The 21,256-nt window shown below is 44.0% G+C and overlaps 1 protein-coding gene and 1 long non-coding RNA gene across 4 annotated transcripts in view; one reads left to right on the top strand and one right to left on the bottom strand.

Moving 5' to 3' along the window:
- RPIA (ribose 5-phosphate isomerase A) overlaps positions 1 to 16,435 on the bottom strand; it is a 66,914-nt gene extending 50,479 nt beyond the window's left edge. Inside the window, exons 1-3 of one of the 3 annotated variants that reach the window (XM_081796760.1) lie at positions 16,104 to 16,435; positions 8,686 to 8,746; positions 7,248 to 7,303 (exon numbers count right to left, since the gene is read on the bottom strand). In XM_081796760.1, the coding sequence (XP_081652886.1) occupies positions 7,248 to 7,303; positions 8,686 to 8,746; positions 16,104 to 16,388 (402 nt within the window). In that variant the 5' untranslated portion in view covers positions 16,389 to 16,435. The remainder of the gene's footprint in view (positions 1 to 7,247; positions 7,304 to 8,685; positions 8,747 to 16,103) is intronic. The other 2 variants (XM_081796759.1, XM_006741157.3) reach the window with 2 other exon arrangements.
- A 111-nt stretch (positions 16,436 to 16,546) lies between these two features.
- LOC145715928 (uncharacterized) lies at positions 16,547 to 19,645 on the top strand. The gene is made up of 2 exons (XR_014138220.1): positions 16,547 to 16,678; positions 16,757 to 19,645. It is a non-coding gene; the product is annotated as an uncharacterized LOC145715928 (long non-coding RNA).
- Positions 19,646 to 21,256: the final 1,611 nt, after the last annotated feature.

The following is a 21,256-nucleotide window of genomic DNA, read 5'->3' as shown; positions in this document are numbered from 1 at the left end:
CAGCCTGTGAAGAATTAGGGCAACACCCACGTGACTGAGCTTGGAAGTGAATCCCTGAACCACAGTTGAGTCTTGAGATGACCCAGCCCTGGCCAACAACTTAACTGTAACCTCTGCAGTGACCCACCCAGCCAAACCACTCTGGATTCCTGACCCTTGGAAACTATGCGATAATAAATATTTGTTGTTTTAAGCTGCTAAATTTGGGGGTAATCTGTTCCACAGCAACAAGATATTGAATACAGATGGGTGTTAGAAAAATGATACAAACTGTACAGAGTTCAATGCAATAGTCTACCATACAAAACTGTGTGATGTACTATGGTTTCCTATTAATTTTATGTACTTTAAAAACAATACTAAACCGCATTCAGATATATTACATGAAAACTAGATGTCAGGATTCCTAAGGAAAAAATCCTATGTAAATTGATCATTTTAACACTTCCTAAGTTCAAAGACTGCTTGCACCACTGGACAGTGTTACTGTTTCATGAGGATGTCTCATTTGTCAATCTGGACCGTAATCAGAGTATGAGAGAGCACACTTTATATACTCTTGTTACCTTACAGCAGTTAGCATCATTTGAGGTAATAGTTGGGTAAATAACCAATTATTTTGAATTCATTGTAGAAGGAGTCACCTAGTACAAACCCCTGTTTAAAGAAAGAAATGGATGCCCAGAGAGGTCACAGTGGTAAGTTAGGGACAGAGTAAAGACCAGAAATACAGTCTCCTGCCTTCCTGTCCTGCCTAGGGACTAAGAAGGGAATTAGAAGAAAAGGAAAACAGAGAGAATGGTAAAAGAACAAGAAGCAGAGAATACAGGTCCATTTACAAATGGAACTGAAGTCATCTTATATAATAACACGTTATTTTTTTTTTTTTAAAGATTTTATTTATCTATTTGAGAGAGAGAGAATGAGAGACAGAGAGCACGAGAGGGAGGAGGGTCAGAGGGAGAAGCAGACTCCCCGCCGAGCAGGGAGCCCGATGTGGGACTCCAGGATCATGACCTGAGCCGAAGGCAGTCACTTAACCAACTGAGCCACCCAGGCACCCCTATAATAACACGTTATTAACAGTAACAATATTAAAAGGAGTTCTTTGAGGTCTTGGCATTCCTCCTCTCCCTGAAATGGCCTGCCTTCTCCCAACCCAGCCCCACATGCCCAACTCAAATGTTATCCTTTCCAGGAAGCCCTCCCCAGTTCCCTGGGCAAGGAGTAGGATCTCCTTCCTCTAAAACACACATTATCTCTACTTTTCTATTTGTAAATAATGACACACATAAATGTAGCATTAATTCATCCAACAAACACATACAAAGAGCCTAAGAGCCAGACAACCCACTCGACACTGGAGATGGTGAGTAACACCTCCCATGCATAGAAGCCTCATATCCCTATAACAGTAAGTATACCCTCAATGATCACTATGCCCAACTGAATTCTGCCTCCTCACCAGCACCAGGAGCCAACCCATCCCAGTTGCCGCCCAGAGTGTGGCACATGAAAAGAGCCCAGTAGAGAACTGCTGTCTATGTGGTATGGCTGGGAGGCCCTGCCAACTTCCACAAGCCCTGGGACACTTGTCTTCCTGGACAACAAGCAATAACACAAAGACAGAATCTGCTCTTGCTTTAAACAATCTGCATCCCCATCCACAACGTGGAGAACCCTGCCATCAGGGTAGGACCCTCTAACCTGTTCCCCATCTGCAAGTCCTACAACCCTCCCTTTTCATCTTTGACTAGACTCCCCACAGGACCCCTGTGAGTGGCCCTGCACACACACAGAAGTCAGAGTCACAAATGGCACGAGCTTCATTCTTCCTGTAATGTGCTGAACTGTGTTCCCCTGAAAAAACAAACAAACAAACAAAAACAGGTTGGAGTCCTAACCCCCAGTACTTCAGAATGTGACCTTATCTGGAGATAGGGTCTTCACAGATGTAATCAAGTTAAAACAAAGTAATTGGGCTAAGCCCTGATCGAATATGACTGGTGTCCCTAGAAGGGGAAATCTGGACCAGACAGATGAACACAGGGAGAACGCCATGTGAACATGAAAGCAAAGATCAGGACTATGCACCTACAAGCCAAGCACCGCCAAAGACAGCCAGGAAACCACCAGAAGCTAGGAGAAAGGCACACCACAGATTCTCCTTCATCTTGCACTTGATCTCAGAGTCCTTGATCTCAGATTGCTAGCCTTCAGAACTGAGACAATAAATTTCTGGTTTTTAAGCCACACTCAGTTTATGGTACCTTGTCATGGTAGCCCTCGGAAACCAATATGCTAACTTCAACACAGCGGCCCAATTGTGGGGCTACCAAGCCAATACCGGCTCATTCAGCCCAAATTCAGCCACAGGTTCTTGACTAAGATTAGCATCCGCTGGGTACCAGACACTCTTGAGCTCACAGGGTTAGGGGTCTCCTGAAGGTGCAGAGCAAACACCCCCATCTGCCTCTTCCAGCTCTTGAAAGTGGAGGGAGCAGTAAAGCTAATGACTAGCTTGTGCTTTTGGAAAAAAGACAGGAACCAGTGCCTTGTCATTGCAATCCCACAGCTGGGCCCCCAGAAGCCTCTGGTGACTAAGGACAGCGGCATGTGGCAGACCAGCAATCCTGTTATTCATAAATTTCACAATAAAATCTGAAAGCTTGTCTTTTCCCTTCTATCGCCTAACTGAGGTGCACTGCACGCGGACGTGAAAAATAAACACTGTTTTTGGCTCAGACCAGATCTGACTTTTAAATACGTTTTTTTTAAATTGTCCTCTTTCAAAAACTTTTAAGGAAAAAATCTACCAAAATAAATCCTTTAAATCCCTATGGGTTTACTTGTTTAAAAGGTAGAACATGAAATATTTTGACTTTTTCAATCATTTCAGAAGACTGCATCTGGCTAAACTTAATGCAAAATAAGTTTGGGTGTGACAGGAAAAAAACAAAACAGTAACTCTGAACAACTGAATTTTTAAAAAGCCCTGTGAACTGTGAATGACTCCTCCACTGAATCTACTAAACTGGCCAGCATTTTCCAGTCTGGGTACACTGTTATCACTTACTACCATAAAATGCAGGTGGGTTAGGAGGATGTTATTTTAAAAACATAGAATTAAACCTCCATTTAAAGACAGCAATTTGAATACCTCCCTTTGGCTCAGCTCTTTCCCAAAATCTCTTTAAAACTGTAATAACGGAAATTTTCTAAAACACATAAACAAAAAGAGGAGAAAACAGTAGCAAACTTTAAAAAGTGAGACCACTGATGGACAATGGTAACTGGCAAAAATGAGAAAGACAAATCCTAAGGCAGTACTGCAGGAAGCTAAGAAGCAACCAAATAAACAGCACAGAAAGAACCTCCCAAAAGATTCGGGGCTGCATGGCACTGCAAACTTCAGGAAGCAGAAACAGCAGTGGGAGTAAAAGAGGGAACACTCGTTGAAAGGTTGAAAGGGTACTGAGGAACCTGCTCTCTCTCTCTTTCTCCGCTACTCCCAAAGCAGCATGTTTATTCTCTGGAGAAAGTCCAACAGCAGATCTCAGGACTGGCTACAGGCACAGTTGAAGACCGGGGTACTCCATCAGTGAGCTCTCGCTACACAGCAGCTACTCCAAAACTTGGAGGCTTGAAAGAGTGAATATTGAACAGGTATTTCTCCAAAGACATCCAGACAGCCAACAGACACAAGAAAAGATGCTCCACATCACTCATCATCATAGAAATGCAAATCAAAACTACACTGAGGTATCACCTCACACCTGTCAGAATGGCTAAAATCAGAAACACAAGAAACACCAAGTATTGGTGAGGATGTGGAGGAAAAGGAACCTCATGCATTGTTGGTGGGAATGCAAACTGGTGCAGCCACTGTGAAAAACAGTATGGAGGTTCCTCAAAAATTAAAAATAGAACTACCACTGATCCAGTAATTCCACTACCGGATATTTACCCAAAGAATATGAAAACACTAATTTGAAAAAATATATGCGCCCGTATATTTAGTGCAGCATTATTTACAATAGCCAAATTACAGAATCAGCCCAAGTGTCCATCAATAAATGAATGGATAAAGATGTGGTATGTGTACACACACACACACACGAATATTACTCAGCCATAAAAAAAAAAAAAAAGAAATCTTGACATTTGCAACAACATGGGTGGATCTAGAGGGTATGATGCTAAGTGAAAGAAGTCAGTCAGAGAAAGACAAATACCATATGATTTCACTCATATGTGGAATTTAAGAAACAAAACAAACAAAGAAAAAAAGAGACAAACCAAAAAACAGACTCTTAACTATAGAGAACAAACTGGTAGTTATCAGAAGGGAGGTGGGAGGCAGGGATGGGTAAAATAGGTAGGGGATTAATAGTACACTTATAGTGATGAGCACTGAGTAATGAGTAGAACTGATGAATCACTATTTTGTACACCTGAAAGTAATATAACACTACATATGTTAACTACACTGGAATTAAAATTTTTAAAAATTAATTTTTTAAATTATATATTAAAAAAAAAGCAACTATATATTAATTGTCATGATTCTATGGACTGACTGGGAAGTCTCTGGAGTGGGCTGGTAGGTGTAGGATGACTTGCCTCACATGCCTGGAGCTGCTCGGCCTCTTACCCTCCAGGACAGCAGCCTGGGTTTGTTCACATGGTGGCAAAATGGTTTCAGCCACAAGATGAGCCAAGCCCCACTGCAAAAGCACTTTTCGATTCTCTGCTGGCATACCATGTGACCATTTGGTCACATCCCACCAGCAAAACAAGTCACAATCAAGCCCAGAGTCAAAGAAACATTGCAGAATGTTGTAGACACTTCTTTCCCAACTACCACAGGTATTTTGCTGAAAACTCAGAGCAAGATTATATCCGGAATAATGACAGATGTCTTCTAGCCCTTTTCCCCTACTTGGATCCCAGCACACAGGTAGCCATGCATACCCTCTCCCAAAGGGGCATTGGCTAGACTTCTCTGAGAAAGCTGAGCAGCCGGAAGACAAATAATCTGACATCAGGAGTTCCCCAACGAGAGGGCTTGGCAGACAAGCCTGGAGCAAAGACCACCTTCATCCTATGAGCTAGTTTCCAATCAGCCTCTTAGTCCAAAATGAGCAGATAGCGAAGGAAGGCCAGAATAAGAAATGACCAAAGCAATCTAAAAATATTTTGACTGTGTTGGTTGGTTGTCAAAACTCTGAATTATATGCAAAAAAGAGTAAATTTTACTGTACATAAATTATAATTCCAACAAATTGTAAAAAAAAAAAAAAAAAACCTTTGAGGAAACAGATATATAAGGAGAAAAAAATCTTAAAACAAAAAATTATCATTAACAACTTCATGGAGACAAGGGAAGAAATTGAAAAAGTTGAACCCATTAAACAACAAAAAACCCTCAGACAACAAAACAAAACAAAATCTTATTTAAAATTAAACATGAGAGTAAATAAACTCAATAGAAGGGTTAGAAAAGACAAAGCTAAGAAGATAAAAGGACAAAACAGGCCACAAGCACCAAGGATACAACAAGCATCCTAGAAACAAAGACCAGAGAAAATAGGGGCAAGAAAGTTAAAGGAGTAATGGAAAAAACTCCCCCAAATCAAAGAGTATGAGTTTGCAGAATGAAATGTCCCAGCAAGGGCCCAGCAATGTGGACGAAAACAAACCAACACTAAGACACAGCATGGTGAAATTTCAGAACACCGGACATGAAGAAAAGCTAATATAAGAATATAAAGGTTCAGAAAGTGAAAAAAATAGGTTTCAGGGGCGCCTGGGTGGCTTAGTCTGGTAAGTGTCCCACTCGATCTCAGCTCAGGTCTTGACCTCAGGGTCGCTGAGTTCAAGCCCCATGTTGGAGCTTTAAAAACAAATAAATAAAATTTAAAAATAGGTTTCACACAAAGGATCAAGAATCAGAATGGCATCAAGCTCCTCAACAGCAAAGTGAAAATTAGGACAACAGAGACAATAGATAAATGCCTTCAAAATTCCTCAGAAATGATTTTACATATACTTCTCTAAATCAAATAACCAACTTCAAGAAAGGCTAGAATAAAGACATTTTCAGGTATCCAAAGTGTCTGCGAATTTGCATCCCACACACTTGGATAGCTACCTAAAGGATGTGCTTCACCAAAACCGAAGTAAACAAAACAAAAGGCTGGGGGTGAGGAAAAACAGGACCAAGAAAGAGGATGATCCAAAAGAGAAGAGAAGGAAGGTTCTTGACTGCAAAGGGAGACCCCAAGACAACAGCCAAGTACACCTGCCACAGCATTCCCAACCCCAACAACCCAGACAGACTTGGCCAAGATGAAATGGGTGGGGTGTAATAACCAGAAAGAAGTGTCAAAAAGAAGTGAGATTTTCCCATCTGTGTAGAGTCTGGGGTTGAATGAGTAAGGAGTACGCAGACAACCAAGCAAATGAAAAAAACAAAGGCAACATTTACTTAACTTTTAGGAAAACGAAAATAACAGGCAGGTAAGGAGGTGTAATCACAGCACATTACATGGCTGGGCCAGAGTTTGGCCAATCACGATTTTGTATACACTGAGTAACGCCTCAACAAAATGTAACTATGGAACATAAGGAGAGAAGGCTGTGTGTGAACTGGGACAGCAAGGAGGTAAAAACTAAGCAAACACCCATCTTCCATTCATCCATTCAGTAGAGAATTACTATACCAAGTTGAAAAATGTTTTTTGTTTTTTTTTTTTTTTAAGATTTTATTTATTTATTCATTAGAGACAGAGAGAGAGAGGCAGAGGGAGAAGCAGGCTCCCAAGGAGCAGGGAGCCCGATGCGGGACTCGATCCCAGGACCCTGAGATCATGACCTGAGCTGAAGGCAGACGCTTAACCATCTGAGCCACCCAGGCGCCCGAAAAATGTTTTTAAGTAGCAAGAAAAGCATGTAGTTTCCAGATACTGGAGCAAATGTCCAACCAGCTAAGAGTTTTAAAACTCCCCATACACTACACCATGCCTAACACAGAATACACTGAAATATTCACTGAGTGAATACATGAAGGCATCTATAGCCACACTTCTGAGGAGCAATCCTCCGTAAATATCTGCTCTCCTGCTCCTGGCTCTCTCACCTAGAGCAACCCTGGTGCACAACCCAAAGCCACACCTCCATCTCCTCTGGGACTCAGAAGATTCAGCAGTCAAGTGCCATGATGCGGAATGGAAAGCAGGACATACCTGGAAGGAGGTGGGAATGCAGACAAGGTTCAGATTCTCTTGTTTCACTCTTTCAGCTGTGGAGACAAAAGCCGTATTGGTGGTTTTTCACTCTCCTCACTTTGTTTCTTGTCACATGCACATTTCCTCAAATCCAACAGGAAAGGAAAGGTCTATCCCCCACTGACAGATGCCTTTCATTCTGTGTCCCCAGCCTCGGTGAAAAAGCTTGTGAACATACATCGCGCACACAAGACAGGGACACTAGAAAGCTCAAGGAGTAAACACTAACTACAAAAAGAGCAATGTCACGTGTTTGTTACTATTATGTACCTGGCAATGTTCAAAGACCTTTGTACATGTGAACTCTTTTAATCCTAACAACCCAAAGGTGAGTTGCAATTATTATTCCCATTTTATAGATGAGGAAACTGAGGCACCGACTGGTTAAAGTTCACTGCATAGATATATCACTAAAAGGTGGCAGAGCTGAGCTATGATCCCACACAGTCTAGCTCGTCTTAACTACTTCCTTACATTGCCTTTCACAGAAAAAAAGAGAACTTTACTTTTACATTTAGCAAAAAATATCATTTGTAGGCCCCAGAGGGTGGGCTTACTCATTTTGTATTTATACCTTTCTGGGGAAAAAAAAAGTCTTAAGGAAACAACTATCTTATTAAAATTTCAAGTCTTTTTAATCATTGGGTCTGCATTGTGGGAGGTTCAGAAGGCACTACTCAACCCCACAGTAATCCCTGTGCCCTAAAATCCCCCACACACTCAATGCTAAGGGAGAAAGGTATGCAACACTAAAGCCCGGGGTAAGCCAATGAGGAGGATTCCAGAAGCCCTCACGCCAGCACCACAATCACTCTTTTAAAGACACAGTATTCCTGGACTTTGTCTCCTGAGCACTGCCCCTTGGCACTAGAAGCAATCAGCAGTCAGGCAAGCCTCCCCTCTGAGCTTTGTTTTAACAAACAAAAGCAGGGCAGTAAAACCTGTTGAACAGCCACAGGGGCTGATAATTCCTGAGCCTTTCGTAAGCTCAGAGACACCCTAATCAGAAGGAAGTCAGCACCGGCAGGAACCAGCCACCAACTTCGGGGGGCCTCAAATCCACTCCAGGGTCATGGACAGGGCAACTGAGCTCAGTTTGTCGGTCTGAGATTGCCTGAGGAACCCAAAGGCTTTAGAAGGCCCCCCTCAAGGCCCCTGGGGCCACATACAGGACCACTGAGAATTAAAATTCTACTGAGACCTCATCTTAAATCAGCTCCTCCCCTCCAGATGAGCAGAGTAAACAAAGCCAGGCATCCCCCAAAGGTGGCTGAAGAGGCCCAAAAATACCTCTCAGAGCAGAGTTGGGCAGGTGCCAAACCTGTACCCCACTCCCTCCCCCACCTCCCCCCCCCACCATCCCACAGAAAACCCAGTAGATAGCCCAAGAGCTTACCTATTCGCTGCACAGCATGAACAATTGTAGAGCCACTTCCAATTCCTAGCACTTGGTTATTCTGCCAAAAAAAAAAAAAGGAGAGAAAAAAAACAAAACTCATTAATACCATATTTTACTCCCTCTTTAGCCCACTTTGTAGATCAATTCACAACATGAGTGCAAGGGAAGTACTATGCCCATTTTATAGAACATCAGCACTGAAGAGAACCACAGGAGAGTTGTACTTTATCCTAGTGCCCAGGGCCATTTATCAGCAGCACCCTCCTCCTTTCATGTCTGCCCCTAACATCACCAATTCCTCCTGTTAAAAAGATAAACTGAGGCACATTAAAATTTTTGAAGAGTTTATTTGAGCAAGTCAGGCAGCATCCAATCTAGCAGACAGAAAGGAGCTCTACGAAACAAAAGACTTTTATAGCCAGAGGAAGTGTGAACAAGGAAGTCCTAGCAGGCAAAAAAGCAGACTGGTTATTGCCAGGTTACTTTTCTTTAGGGGATGGCAGGGGTCTCTCAGGCAGATTACCTAACTAATGCTGATCTGACAATTCCTAATTTAACATTCCATTTCTGAGAGAGCTGAAACAGTAATTAAGTCTCTTTTTTGGTGACATGAGCTTAGCACAAGTGATTCAATTTGGGGCCTGCTGTCTTGTTTATAACAAAAGAAAATCTCACTATGGGCTTCCCCTTACCAAATGAGTTGTTAATCAGTTGCTGGAACTCTAAGAAATTTGACATGAAATATTTCAGCATGCTGAACTTCCTGAAGTTGCTTATTCGAAGTGAGGTTGTGTAGGGGGGGTAACTGATATTATTAAATGATTATTTAAAAAAAAAAAAAAAAGGTAAAATCATGATACTGTTACAACTTGTCCACAGGAAAAACCCAAGAACCGTAAATTCATATGCAGTCAAGAAATGTTCAGGGCGCCTGGGTGGCTCAGTTGGTTAAGCGACTGCCTTCGGCTCAGGTCATGATCCTGGAGTCCCTGGATCGAGTCCCGCATCCGGCTCCCTGCTCGGCAGGGAGTCTGCTTCTCCCTCTGACCCTCCTCCCTCTCATGTGCTCTCTCTCATTCTCTCTCTCTCAAATAAATAAATAAAATCTTAAAAAAAAAATGTTCAAATGAATTTACAAGATCTTTAGGGTAATAATCAGTTGAATCTCATAAAACACGATTAATTTGCATTTCTATGGACAGAAATTATCTGCACTGTTAGAAGTGTTCTAAAATTAAAAGTCTCTCCCTACAGAGTTGTGACAGGCCTACTTGGAAGGCTAAGGCACACACCTGCAAGCTCCAGCACTCCAATGAAAGGATATCCAACAATCTCTCTTGCTCACTTCCAAGTCTTAAATGTTTCCTTAAAAGGTTGAATTCTTCTCTAAAGTGGGGAGGGACACCTGGGTGGCTCAGTTGGCCTTCAGCTCAGATCATGATCTCAGGGTTCTGCTCAGTGGGGAGTCTGCTTCTCCCTCCCCCACCTCCTGCCGTGCCCACACGGGCACAAGCTCTCTCGCTCTCTCTCAGATAAATAAAATCTTTAGAGGGGGGATAACTGGTCTTGAGGTTACAAGGGGTTGTTGTGAGATCTGACTTAAATTAACATGTATAAATCTTCTTGGTAGGTGCTAAATAAATGGTAGCTGCTGCTTTGGTTTTTAGCTCTTTTGCCTTAGACTGGCAGGAAGTTGCTTAGGAACTGAGTGAGCTCCACGTTAGTTCCTAAATGTAGTACCCTGACCCTGTTTTGCAGTTTGTGGTCTAACTGACCTTGGCTGGGTCCCTAGTCTGCTTAGGGACTTGCCCCCTTTCTTAAGATGTCAGGCTCAGTAGTATGATGCCTGTTTTTTGTCCTTTGTACTCACAAGTACTCTCTATCTCTTACACATTGTCCCTACTGCAGATAAAGACTCTTTCTCATAATCCTAACTAAGCCTCACCCTCTTCCCATATTCTGAGGCAGGCTTGGGCAAAACAGGGACCTCCTGGCATCAACTGGTCATAATGCTGATGTGGTTTGGTATTTCAAAACCTCTGCCATCCCCTTGACACAGGGAAACTGAAGAGACCCCCATAAAAAAAACAAACAAACTGCTTTTTTGCTCCTTTTCCTGCTTCCATTCTTGCGAGGACCTGCACCCCCACCCTAAACACACCTTACAGTATCAATAACATATGTCCTACTTGTAAAGGTCAAGGAGTTAAAGATACCTTTAGAGTCTTCCAGCACAACAGATAACATCTAAGGAGTGACTAGGTGGGGTCATCATGAACGGTTTTCCAAGACCCTGACTCCAGTCACTTTGATGCCAAGACCCCTGGCTCCAGGGCATAAGATGGAAGACACCTGAGCACTCAACCTTGTTTTGACCAGTTCCTAGATGCCTGAGAGGCACGTACACCAGGCCACTGTCCTCAATTAAAAACCCCAGCCCCCAAGCAAAGACGAGACTCCTTCCTGAGTCTCCAGACACTCCATCTGCTATACTCTCTCACGCTATTCAATAAACTCTGCTCTCACTTCCTAATGGCTCGAGTTTGATTTCGATCTTGTGTGAAGCCAAGACCCTCTTGGCTGGTCCTGTGGGACCCCCTCTGGTTCCTCAGACCTGGCCAGCCTGCATCACCCTAAAAAAAAGGTAACTTTCAAGGTTACTTCAGGCTTTCCCCCCTTCTGCTGACTTCAGGGAGGCTCTAGATGGTGGGCTTGATGTCCCCCCGAGGTTTCCCTGTTATGCCACCAGCCTGAAGGTGCCTGTAGTCAGTCCCCTGCCATCTAGATATTAAGCTTACGTGAAACGCCACTGAAGCCAGAAAACTCTGCTTTTCACTCTTGGGGTGTAAGTAGGCTCTGTGTTTTTCGTGGGCCTTTTCCTTTCTGACTGTCCCTGGGTGGGCCAGAAATCTTTCAGTACTCACCTACAGACCATTTTTGTAAAGCCAGCTTAAACTGCACATTGTAAGTAAGCCAAATCTTTTGCCTGACAGGAAGCAGGGAGTGTTAAAGAAACAAAACAAAACAAAAAAAAGGCAGCCCTGTTGGGACCCCTCTCACTCTTGAGAGCTTTTTCTGTATCTTCACTTAATAAACTTCTATCATTTTACTCAAAAAAAAAAAAAAGGCCCCAGATGGAGTCCTTATGCTAAGCCCCAGGTCACCAAACCAAGACTGGACTTAATTACAGTTTCAGCTCCCCCCCAAATGGAATCTTAAGCTAGTCAATCAGGAACTGTCTGATCAACACTAGCTAGGTAATGTGCCTGAGAGACCCCTACCATCCCCTAAAGGAAAATGACCTTCTAATAATCAACCTGCTTTCATGCCTAGTACAACTTCTTAGTTCCTGCCCCTTCTGGCTATAAAAGTCTTTCATTTTGTGTAGCTCCTTAGAGCGCCCTTCTGTGTGCTAGGTTGGATGCTGCCTGATTCATGAATCATTGAATAAAGCCAACAGATTTTGAGGATTTACTCCGTTGAATTTTGTTCTTTAATATTTCATAGGAGAAAGAAAAGTCCTGGGGGCAAGTCAGGACAAACTGAGAGCTACAGCCAACATCCCTCACTTCACACAGGACAAAGGCCACAGGAATACCCAATGCCAGCCCCTGGGCCCATATCTGGTATGGTCCTTCTCATAGCAAGACTACATCTCAAACTATAAAAGATTAGAAAGAATGGCCAACAAGCAAAGGGAGCTACAAAAAAGAAATCAAATGCTAACACCCCAGCAACTAAAGCACTTCTAGCTGGGCCTCCCCTATCTACAGAGGGCTTTACCCATCAGCCTCTGTGTGAAAGCTGATGGAAATCACTTTGACTAGCTCATAGTTCCCAAGTCATCAAACAGATCAAGGAGCCTCAGAGCAGAGCTTGTTCTAGGTCAGAATTCCACCTTCAATGATGCCCTCAAGAATGCAATGCATCCAGTAGTCATTTAGCTACCTAGGCAAACCTTAACAGCAAGGTCTTCCAGACAAGTGAATGGTATGTCAAAATTTTCAAAATAGCTAAATATGTGAATATGTAAAAAGCTTCAAGTAATGAGAAAAGTACTTAATTTATAATGCCTAGGTAGGCTCAACCTGACTCTCACACCTGATCTGAAGCCCATAGCTCTAGCTCTACCGTACTCTGCCAGAATTCTCATTACCATACACTCATGTCACCCACAGGCTCCCAGCAGGCAGGTGGCACTCAAATAACTTTGGTGAGTCAGACAAGCTCTATGAAAGGCTCTTCCCTTGACTCCTGGAGGAGGCCAGGAAATTGCAAGGACCTGCCAGGCCCAAAGCTCTTCAACCACATGGTCCTCCTACCTTGGAATCAAATGATTGGCCCAGGAATCAGTGTCCTAGCCAAAGCAAAACAGAGATAGCCGAAGGCTGCCTGTGAGGTGGCCCAATAGCAGACAGCTGCCAAGCAAACTATGCTGGAGAAGCAGGCCCCTTCTGATGGGCAATACTAAATCACATGTCATACATGCAACATCGGAACTTCACTCACTGTGTTGAGTAGGTTAACTTGGAAATACTTCTGCTGACCAACTGGAGTCACTACTCACCAACTTCTTCAAGCTAAGTCTGTCTAAAAACAATGAGAACAAAGGAAGCTACAGACCTTCAGGAGAACACGGCCCTGCATGGTAACCTACCCTGGGTGGCCATACTCCCAGAAACAGGCAGATCTAAGTTCAGAGTGGCTACCCAAAGGATTCAGCAGCAAACTCGCCAAGTTTTCTATCCATCCAGATGTGGAAGTGATCACCACAATGGAACACCAATGGGCTAGGCAATTGGAAACCCTACAGTCCAGAGAGTCTAAGCAAAGGGCCACCAGTAACCTTACAACCTCCGTATTTGCGTCTACACTCCATACAACTCAACAAACACTTACCAGGCAGGCCCCACTGTGACCAACACTGAGTGAAGATAAGGTTAACTATCCACTAGGAGCTTACTCTTTAGGGGGATAGGAGAGATAAACATATAGATGACTAGAACATAAGACACCATAAAGCACCTAAGAGGTATAAAGTGCTACAAAATCAAAGAGATCTCGCCCGACTTAGGAGACTAAGGAAAAACTGAAAGGAGAAAAGGGTCTTTGAATCAAACTCTAAAGGACACATATGATTTTAACCAGCAAGGTCAGAGGACAAGAAAGAGCATTCTAAGTAGAGTGTAATGATATTAAAATGCACACTATATGCCAGTATATATTTTCCAATGTTCTGGTACATGGAGAAGAAAGGATTACAGAAGGACACAAGACTGTGGGCTTCAGGAGAAGAACCACAGCCTCTCATCTGTGTATCCTCTCCACCTGGCCCAGTACCTGGCTCGCAACAGATACTTCAGATATGGTATGTGGACATTAGGATGAGGCCACCTGAGGGCCACTGTGACAATAGATGAGAAATACAGAAGATGATAATGCATCACTTGGAAGGTTGGCAGAGGGGACAAGATAAGGGCAACTGCAAACCTCTGGCCATGCGGAGAGCCTCAACTAGGAAAGAAGATAAGTCAAAGGGAAGGGTCAGGTCTAACAACATTCCGAAGGTGGAACCAACAGAACCTTGCACATGACCATCTCCATAAACTTAGACGAGTAAACAATTTCAAGACACAAAGCGCTAGATGACACATGGCTTAGATGGTGCAAAGGATACCGCCCTGGAGAGGGCAGCTAGCTAAGCCTTGACAATTAGACACATGACTATGTTCAATAAATGTACAGGTTTGAATTAATTATCCTGTTTGCAAAGTATCCAGGACCTGACTTTCCCTCTCCCTGTAGCCACATTTCTGGCCACCACACCAACTGCCTGACACATATTAGGCCATCAAATACCTGGTAAATGAATGAAATGAATAAATCAACGTTTAAGAGTAGAAAATACAAAAGTCAGGTAATGTTAGCATCTCAGGAATAAGTTTGGTAGGGAAAGCAGGTGCAACTGAGATTGGGGTGAGGTTGCCCCCAAAAGGCCAAAGAAGATCTCCCCACGATCACCTGGTAATTTCACAGAATAATGTAGCTGGAGTCCAGTGTTTTGTAGCTCCAGCCAGAGGTGGGGGCTTGAAGATTTTTATGGAAGCAAATACATTATAAGATGAAAGTCAGAAAGACTTATGCCACCAAATGTTAATAGGTTAATAAGAATACTAAGATATGGGGCTTCTCTAATTGTACAGATTTCATTTACTTATCTATTAATTATTCACTTTATACAGGCATTTTAAAATTTCAGCTTACCGTCCCAATTTTGTAGCTGAGGCACTGAATCCTAAAAGTAGAGCCGGACTACACATTCTGCGTTATCTCTGTGAATTCCCACAGAAAACTCCACTGCTAACCAGACTGGAACAAACTACACCAGAACAGAGCAGCTATGGAACTGGTGGAAGGGCACTGGAACAGGGGTCACCCAGTTTGGGTTCTGGAGGATCTACAGAACATGCTGATCCACAGGTTACCACACTGGTCCCTCCCATTTAGCCAATCTATTTGAGGATCAAACACCATCGTAGCAAAGTACTCTGTACATGAAAGCATTAACAAATGTAAAGAACTATCACGAGAGGAGAAAGGGAATCAGAAACCACTTTCTAAGAAACAGAAGAGAGAGACAAAAGGCCAACAAAGTCAAGGAAACTCCACCAAAGGGCAGAGATACTCCACTTGGCTAGACGGAAGTACCATAATTAAGATAATTAACTTGATTGATGACAGCAAATCCACTCAGGTTAAGAGACTCCACTAAACAGCACCACACCCACCACTTAACTGGGGCCACGACCTCACCGGTAACAGCTAAATCTTATCTCTGCGCCCCAACCTTAAAGAATAGATTCCTCCAGAATCCCATTGTCCACCCACCCCTGTCAAAGGCAGGAAGTTTTAAAATCCCTCTTTCGCTCTCTTTCACTAATGAGTACACTCAGGACCGTACACGCGCCAAGCCAAGAACTTCCTTGGAGTAAAATTTCAAAGCAATTTTCAAACCAGCTCTCCACCGGCTTCCCAGCACAGTAAAGAGAAGTGAAGATCTCTTGGCAGCTCCAGAACTCACCATTTTATACTTGTTAATAAGGAAGCCAGCCGCACGGCAAGTCCCTTCCAGCGCCACTCCAAACACATCAGACACCACCACACTCCACTTTGCAAACTGTTACCCGGCCGGACAAGGAGTCTTTAGAAAGCTCAACTTTTAGGAATCTCACCCCCAATCGATCCCACATGTAAAAGACCTTTAAGGAGCACGGAAAAGGGGGGATCTAAACCCGGGTACAGTGTACACCCTCTCCCCTCTCACGCAGCCCCCGCCCCGGCTCCGGCAGTACCCGGAACACGCAACACGAGCCCATCACGCAGAGCACGGGAGCCCCACGCCCGGAGCTGCTCACCCTCACGTGGTTCTCCACGGCCGCGCGTCCCGCCAGCTTCTTGGCCTCCTCGGCCTTGGACATCGCGGAGGGGGCCGGGCAGGCGCTGTTGGCGTCCCCGCCGTAGGTACCTGTGCTACCGACGCCGGCGCGGGTGCCAGACTGCGCGCGCCCGGGAGGCTGCACGTGGGAACCCAGGACGCCCCAGCTGTTCCCGCCTCCGCCAGAGGCCGCGCCCCCGGCCCGCCCGGGCAGCGGGGCCAGGACCCGCCCGTAGAGGGTGCTGAAGGGCCCGGGGCGCTGCATCCCGACGCCAAGCTCCAGCCTCCGCCACGGTCCCGCCCCTGGCTTGTCCGGAAATCTGGTGGCTGACGCATACGGCCCGCGCCGGCTACTGCGGGGGTCCTTGCTGGGAAGTGTAGTTCTATGGCTTCGGCAGGCCTAACCCACGCACCAGCCGGGACTACCAGTCCCACAATGCTGAGCGACTGGCGCGCAATAGGCCGCGACGGGCTTGGGCGCGCTGGACCGTGAGGACTGAGCCAAGAACCGAACCTGATTGTGACGCCCAGCCGGGGTGTTCAAGCTACCTTTGGGTGGGTTCCCCGGATACTTCTGTCTGCCCTCGCAAGCGAGAAGGGGGTGGTAGAGCTGAACCTGTCGTTTTTTTCCAGAACTAAGAACATGGCCGTGGACGAGTCCTTAGGCCAGTCGCTTTTCTGGAGACGTCGCCCCCTTTTGAGAGTGACTTCTGTAGACACTCCCCAGCGAAATGCACATGCGGTTTGGCGGGCTTGTTATTGGACAGAAAACGAGTTCTGAACTCAGGTTCAGCTGCTCCCCGCTGGAAAATCATTCGAGAGACAAGTGATGGTGGGAAAAGAAAAGTTACTTTATTCTGGATGCCGGCAACCTGGGAAGATGGTAGACTAACGTCTCAAAGACCATCTTCCCCATCAGGCAAAGCCAGAGAGTTTTAAAGGGGAAGGCATTGAAAAAGGGGAGGGGGCTACGTGCAGAGAAGTCGCTGCCCAGGCAGCTAGTCGTCGTATGTGGACATGACCATAAACAGACTTGCTGGCGTCAGTGGCATCTGTTTTCGAATGTAGTCAGGCCTTATCTTCTGGACCTTCATTCCTCAAGGCCAGTGGCCTGCAAATCTAAGGAAGGTAGTCTGGTTCTGCTATAAACCTAGGGACTTAGGTTGGCAAGCAAGGAGTGCATAAGCATGAAGCAAGTTAACCCTAGACAGTTGGAGTGCTGTTACACGCTGAAATCTTATCATTAGAGCTGACGGCCCAGGACTGCAAGTTTAGAACTCCCAACCTTAGACGTTGTTCTGCACCAGACAGTTTTGGATGGCTTACCATCCCACGATGGACCTGGCCCCGCACACAAAAGTATGTCCGCAGAGACCTGGCAATCCTTGCTGTCTAATGAAGGGATTCAGAATAGGTGTCCCCAAAATGTGCCACTTTATCAGGTGGACTATTTTGAGCTGAAAGCAATCCAGACCCTGAGGACTCCAGAGAAACTTTTGCTCCTCGCTCAACTGCCTAGAAGTATCTAAATTGGGTGTCTTTCCTAGAATAAGAGTTATTACCAGTGATAAATTTTATCTGACACATCTGTATAGCAGAGCAAACATCTAATTACGCATCATCTGCTCCCTTATTGCCTGTGAATTGCCCTCCCCTTTGAAGCCCAAGGCACTTATCCTATTCCTTAGCTCAGAATGGCATATATATATATATGGTCTCAATATACGCCAAGAATTTGTCTCTCTGAACCCTTGAGAAGCATCAGTCTGATTTACCAGGTACCAAGCCCCAAAGAAGGGATGGATTTCTGTCTCACATCAAGAAGGAGGCAATAAAGGAAGAAAATAACCTGTTCTGCCACTTCAGTATATAAATGAGTTCTTCAGAGAAAGCAGAGGGGCCCTTTCTAAGACTGGACCACACCTTTTAGCCAGGGACCCTCAAAACTGGCTTCCTCACCTCATTCAGTTCTCTGCCTGCTCAGTGATCTTCCCTGCTCACTTAATAAAATACCCCTGCCCCAATCCTCAGCCTCCCAGTCCCCACCTCACGCCCATCATATCATCCTATTTTTTCTCGAACATCATCCTGTTAAGTAATCTGTTTCTTTATTGCCTGTATTTCCCCTTTCTAGAAAGAAACAGAAAACTTGCCTTTCTTCACTAACGGATGCCTGAATTTACAGAATGAATGAATATAGGGAACCAGCCCTTGGTTCCTCCTTCCCCTCATCCTCCAACTCCCCACCCTCACCCCTACTCCACCTCAGGCATGGTACAGAATAATTCCCCTCATTATTAGCTTATAAGCAGTTTTAAGAGTTTAAGAAATAACTTTACTAAGAAACAATGATAAAACAATAGACCAAAATAATTCCATCTCAAGTGTTTTTCCTGTAACTCTAGAGCTGTTAGAGGCTAAGTATGAAGCACACTGCAGGCATCGGATGCTCCACAAAGCATTTCTGATGTCTTTTACATTAATTGTTTTCTTTGCTGAGTTCCCTGACTCAAGGCTCAGCCAGAGCTTAGAGGGGAGGGACTTCTGGTAGAAGCTGTTGGGCCTGGTGTCACCACACATGGGCAAGGTGCAAGCACAAGAGGAACAGACCTGAGGTCAGCTACATTTGTTCCCTCCACTAGAAAAGCAGGCTACATCTTGAGTACCATTTAAGTGGCCTGACATAAAGTTCTACTAATGGGAAAAGAAGCTGCAGGAAATGAGCAGCTCTGTTTTTATTATTACAGAGAAGATAAAAGCAAAACAAGTTGCTAACATTCTCAGCATGTTTTTCTTAAATTGGTTGAAGTTGGTTAAGTCCAGACTCTCCCAGACTTCAATTTTTTATCTAAATATTTGTTGGCTTTATAACTCAGATGCTTTGATTATAATATTTTAATAGACTTTACTTTTTAAAACAGTTTTACATTCATAGCAAAGTTGAGCATAAGGTACAGAGATTTCATGTATATTCCCAGCCCCCACATATGCATAGCTTTCCCCATTCTCAAACATCCCTCACCAGAGTGATACATTTGTTACAGTTGATGAACCTACATTGACATATCACCCAGAGTCCACAGCTTGCATTATGAGTTGCCCTTGGTGTTGGACATTCTATGGATTTCCACAAAAGTATAATAACATGTATCTAACACTGAAGTATCATACAGAGTAGTTTCACTGCCCTAAAAATCCTCTGTGCTCTGCCTGTTCATCCCTCCCTCCCCCTTAATCCCTGGAAACCACTGATCTTTTTACTGTCTCCATAGTTTTGCCTTTTTCAGAATGTCAGATGGTTGGAATCATATTCTATGTAGCCTTTTCAGATTGGCTTCTTTCACTTACTAGCATGCATTTAAGTTTCCTCCATCTCTTTTCATGGTGTGACAGCTCACTTTTTTTAACACTGAATAATATTCCATTGTCTGGATGTACCACAGTTTATCCATTCATCTATTGAAGGACATCTTATTTGCTTCCAGATTTTGACAATTATGAATAAAGCTGCCATAAACAGTGTGCAGGTTCTTGTGTGGACATGTTTTCAGCTCCTTTGGGTATACTAAGGAGTATAGTTACTGGATCATATGATAAGAGGAGGTTTAATTTTGTAAGAAACTGCCAAACTGTCTTCCAAAGTGGCTGTACCATTTTGCATTCCCATCAACAATGAATGATAATTTCTTGTTGGTCCACATCCTCACTAGCATTTGGTGTTGTCAGTGTTCTGGATTTAGACCATTCTAATCAGTGTGTAGTGGTATCTCAAGGTTGTTTCAATTTGCATTTCCCTATCGACAAATGATGTGGAATATCTTTTCATATGCTTATTTTCCATCTGTAGATCTTCTTTGGTGAGGTGTCTATTAAGGTATTTGGCCCATTTTTTTTTTAAGATTTTTTTTTTTTTTAATTTGACAGAGAGAGACAGAGCGAGAGAGGGAACACAATCAGGGGGAGTGGGAAAAGGAGAAGCAGGCTTCCCGTGGAGCAAGGAGCCTGATGCAGGGCTCGATCCCAGGACCCTGGGATCATTACCTGAGCCAAAGGCAGACGCCCAACGACTGAGCCACCCAGGTTCCCCTTGGCCCATTTTTAATCAAATTTTTTGTGTTCTTATTGTTGAGTTTTAAGAGTTCTTTGTAAGTTTATACAACAGTCCTTTATCTGATATATCTTTTGCAAATATGTTTTCCCAGTCTGTGGCTTGTCTGCTAATTCTCTTGACACTTTCACAGAGCAGAACATTTTAATTTTAATGAAATCCAGCTTATCAATTCTTTCTTTCATGTATCCTGCTCGTGGTATTGCATTTAAAGAATCATTGCCAAAGCCACAGCCCTCCAAATTTTCTCCTATGTTATCTCCTTTTATAGTTTTGCATTTTACATTTAGGTCTATGGTCCATTTTGAGTTAATTTTTGTGAAGGGTATAAGGTATTTTTTTTAAAAGATTTTATTTATTTATTTTACAGAGAGACACAGTGAGAGAGGGAACACAAGCAGTGGGAGTGGGAGAGGGAGAAGCAGGCTTCCCGCTGAGCAGGGAGCCCGATCCGGGGCTCGATCCCAGGACCCTGGCATCAGGACCTGAGCCGAAGGCAGACGCTTAACAACTGAGCCACCCAGGCGCCCCAAGGGTATAAGGTCTTTGTCTAGGTTAATTTTTGCATGTTCCAGAACCATCTGTAACAACTTCCCTTAGAGCTCAGGTCCCAAGAAATTTTGTGTACTTCTGGTTAACAGAACTTCCTGCTATTAGACAACAAAATCTGACTTCTCAGAAGCTCAAACCTTTCACTTTTCAGTAATGGAACACAGCTGATAGATTTAAATAAGTGTTTCCTACTTTTTGTACATTTCCTATCATCCCTAGTATGTTTGAGGTTATCTTGTATTGTCCCCTGGGACCAAAAATATAGGCAGTGCTGCACCTTACGTATTTTATGAATGCCTTTAATTTTTACCCCAAGAAGGCTTTGAAATAAATACACTTACCCCAAAGCCACACTATCCGCTAAGGAGAGAAATCACCACCTGTTCTTTGAAATTATGCTCAACTGCCTAGACTGGATCATGCAATATGCACCAAATAAAAACAGCCACCGGCAATGTAAGGGGTCCCAAATT

This window comes from Leptonychotes weddellii, chromosome 10 (assembly GCF_054177405.1).
Source record: "Leptonychotes weddellii isolate Sample4059 chromosome 10, ASM5417740v2, whole genome shotgun sequence".
Classification (NCBI taxonomy): domain Eukaryota; kingdom Metazoa; phylum Chordata; class Mammalia; order Carnivora; family Phocidae; genus Leptonychotes; species Leptonychotes weddellii.
This window is presented reverse-complemented; position numbering and strand designations above follow the sequence as displayed.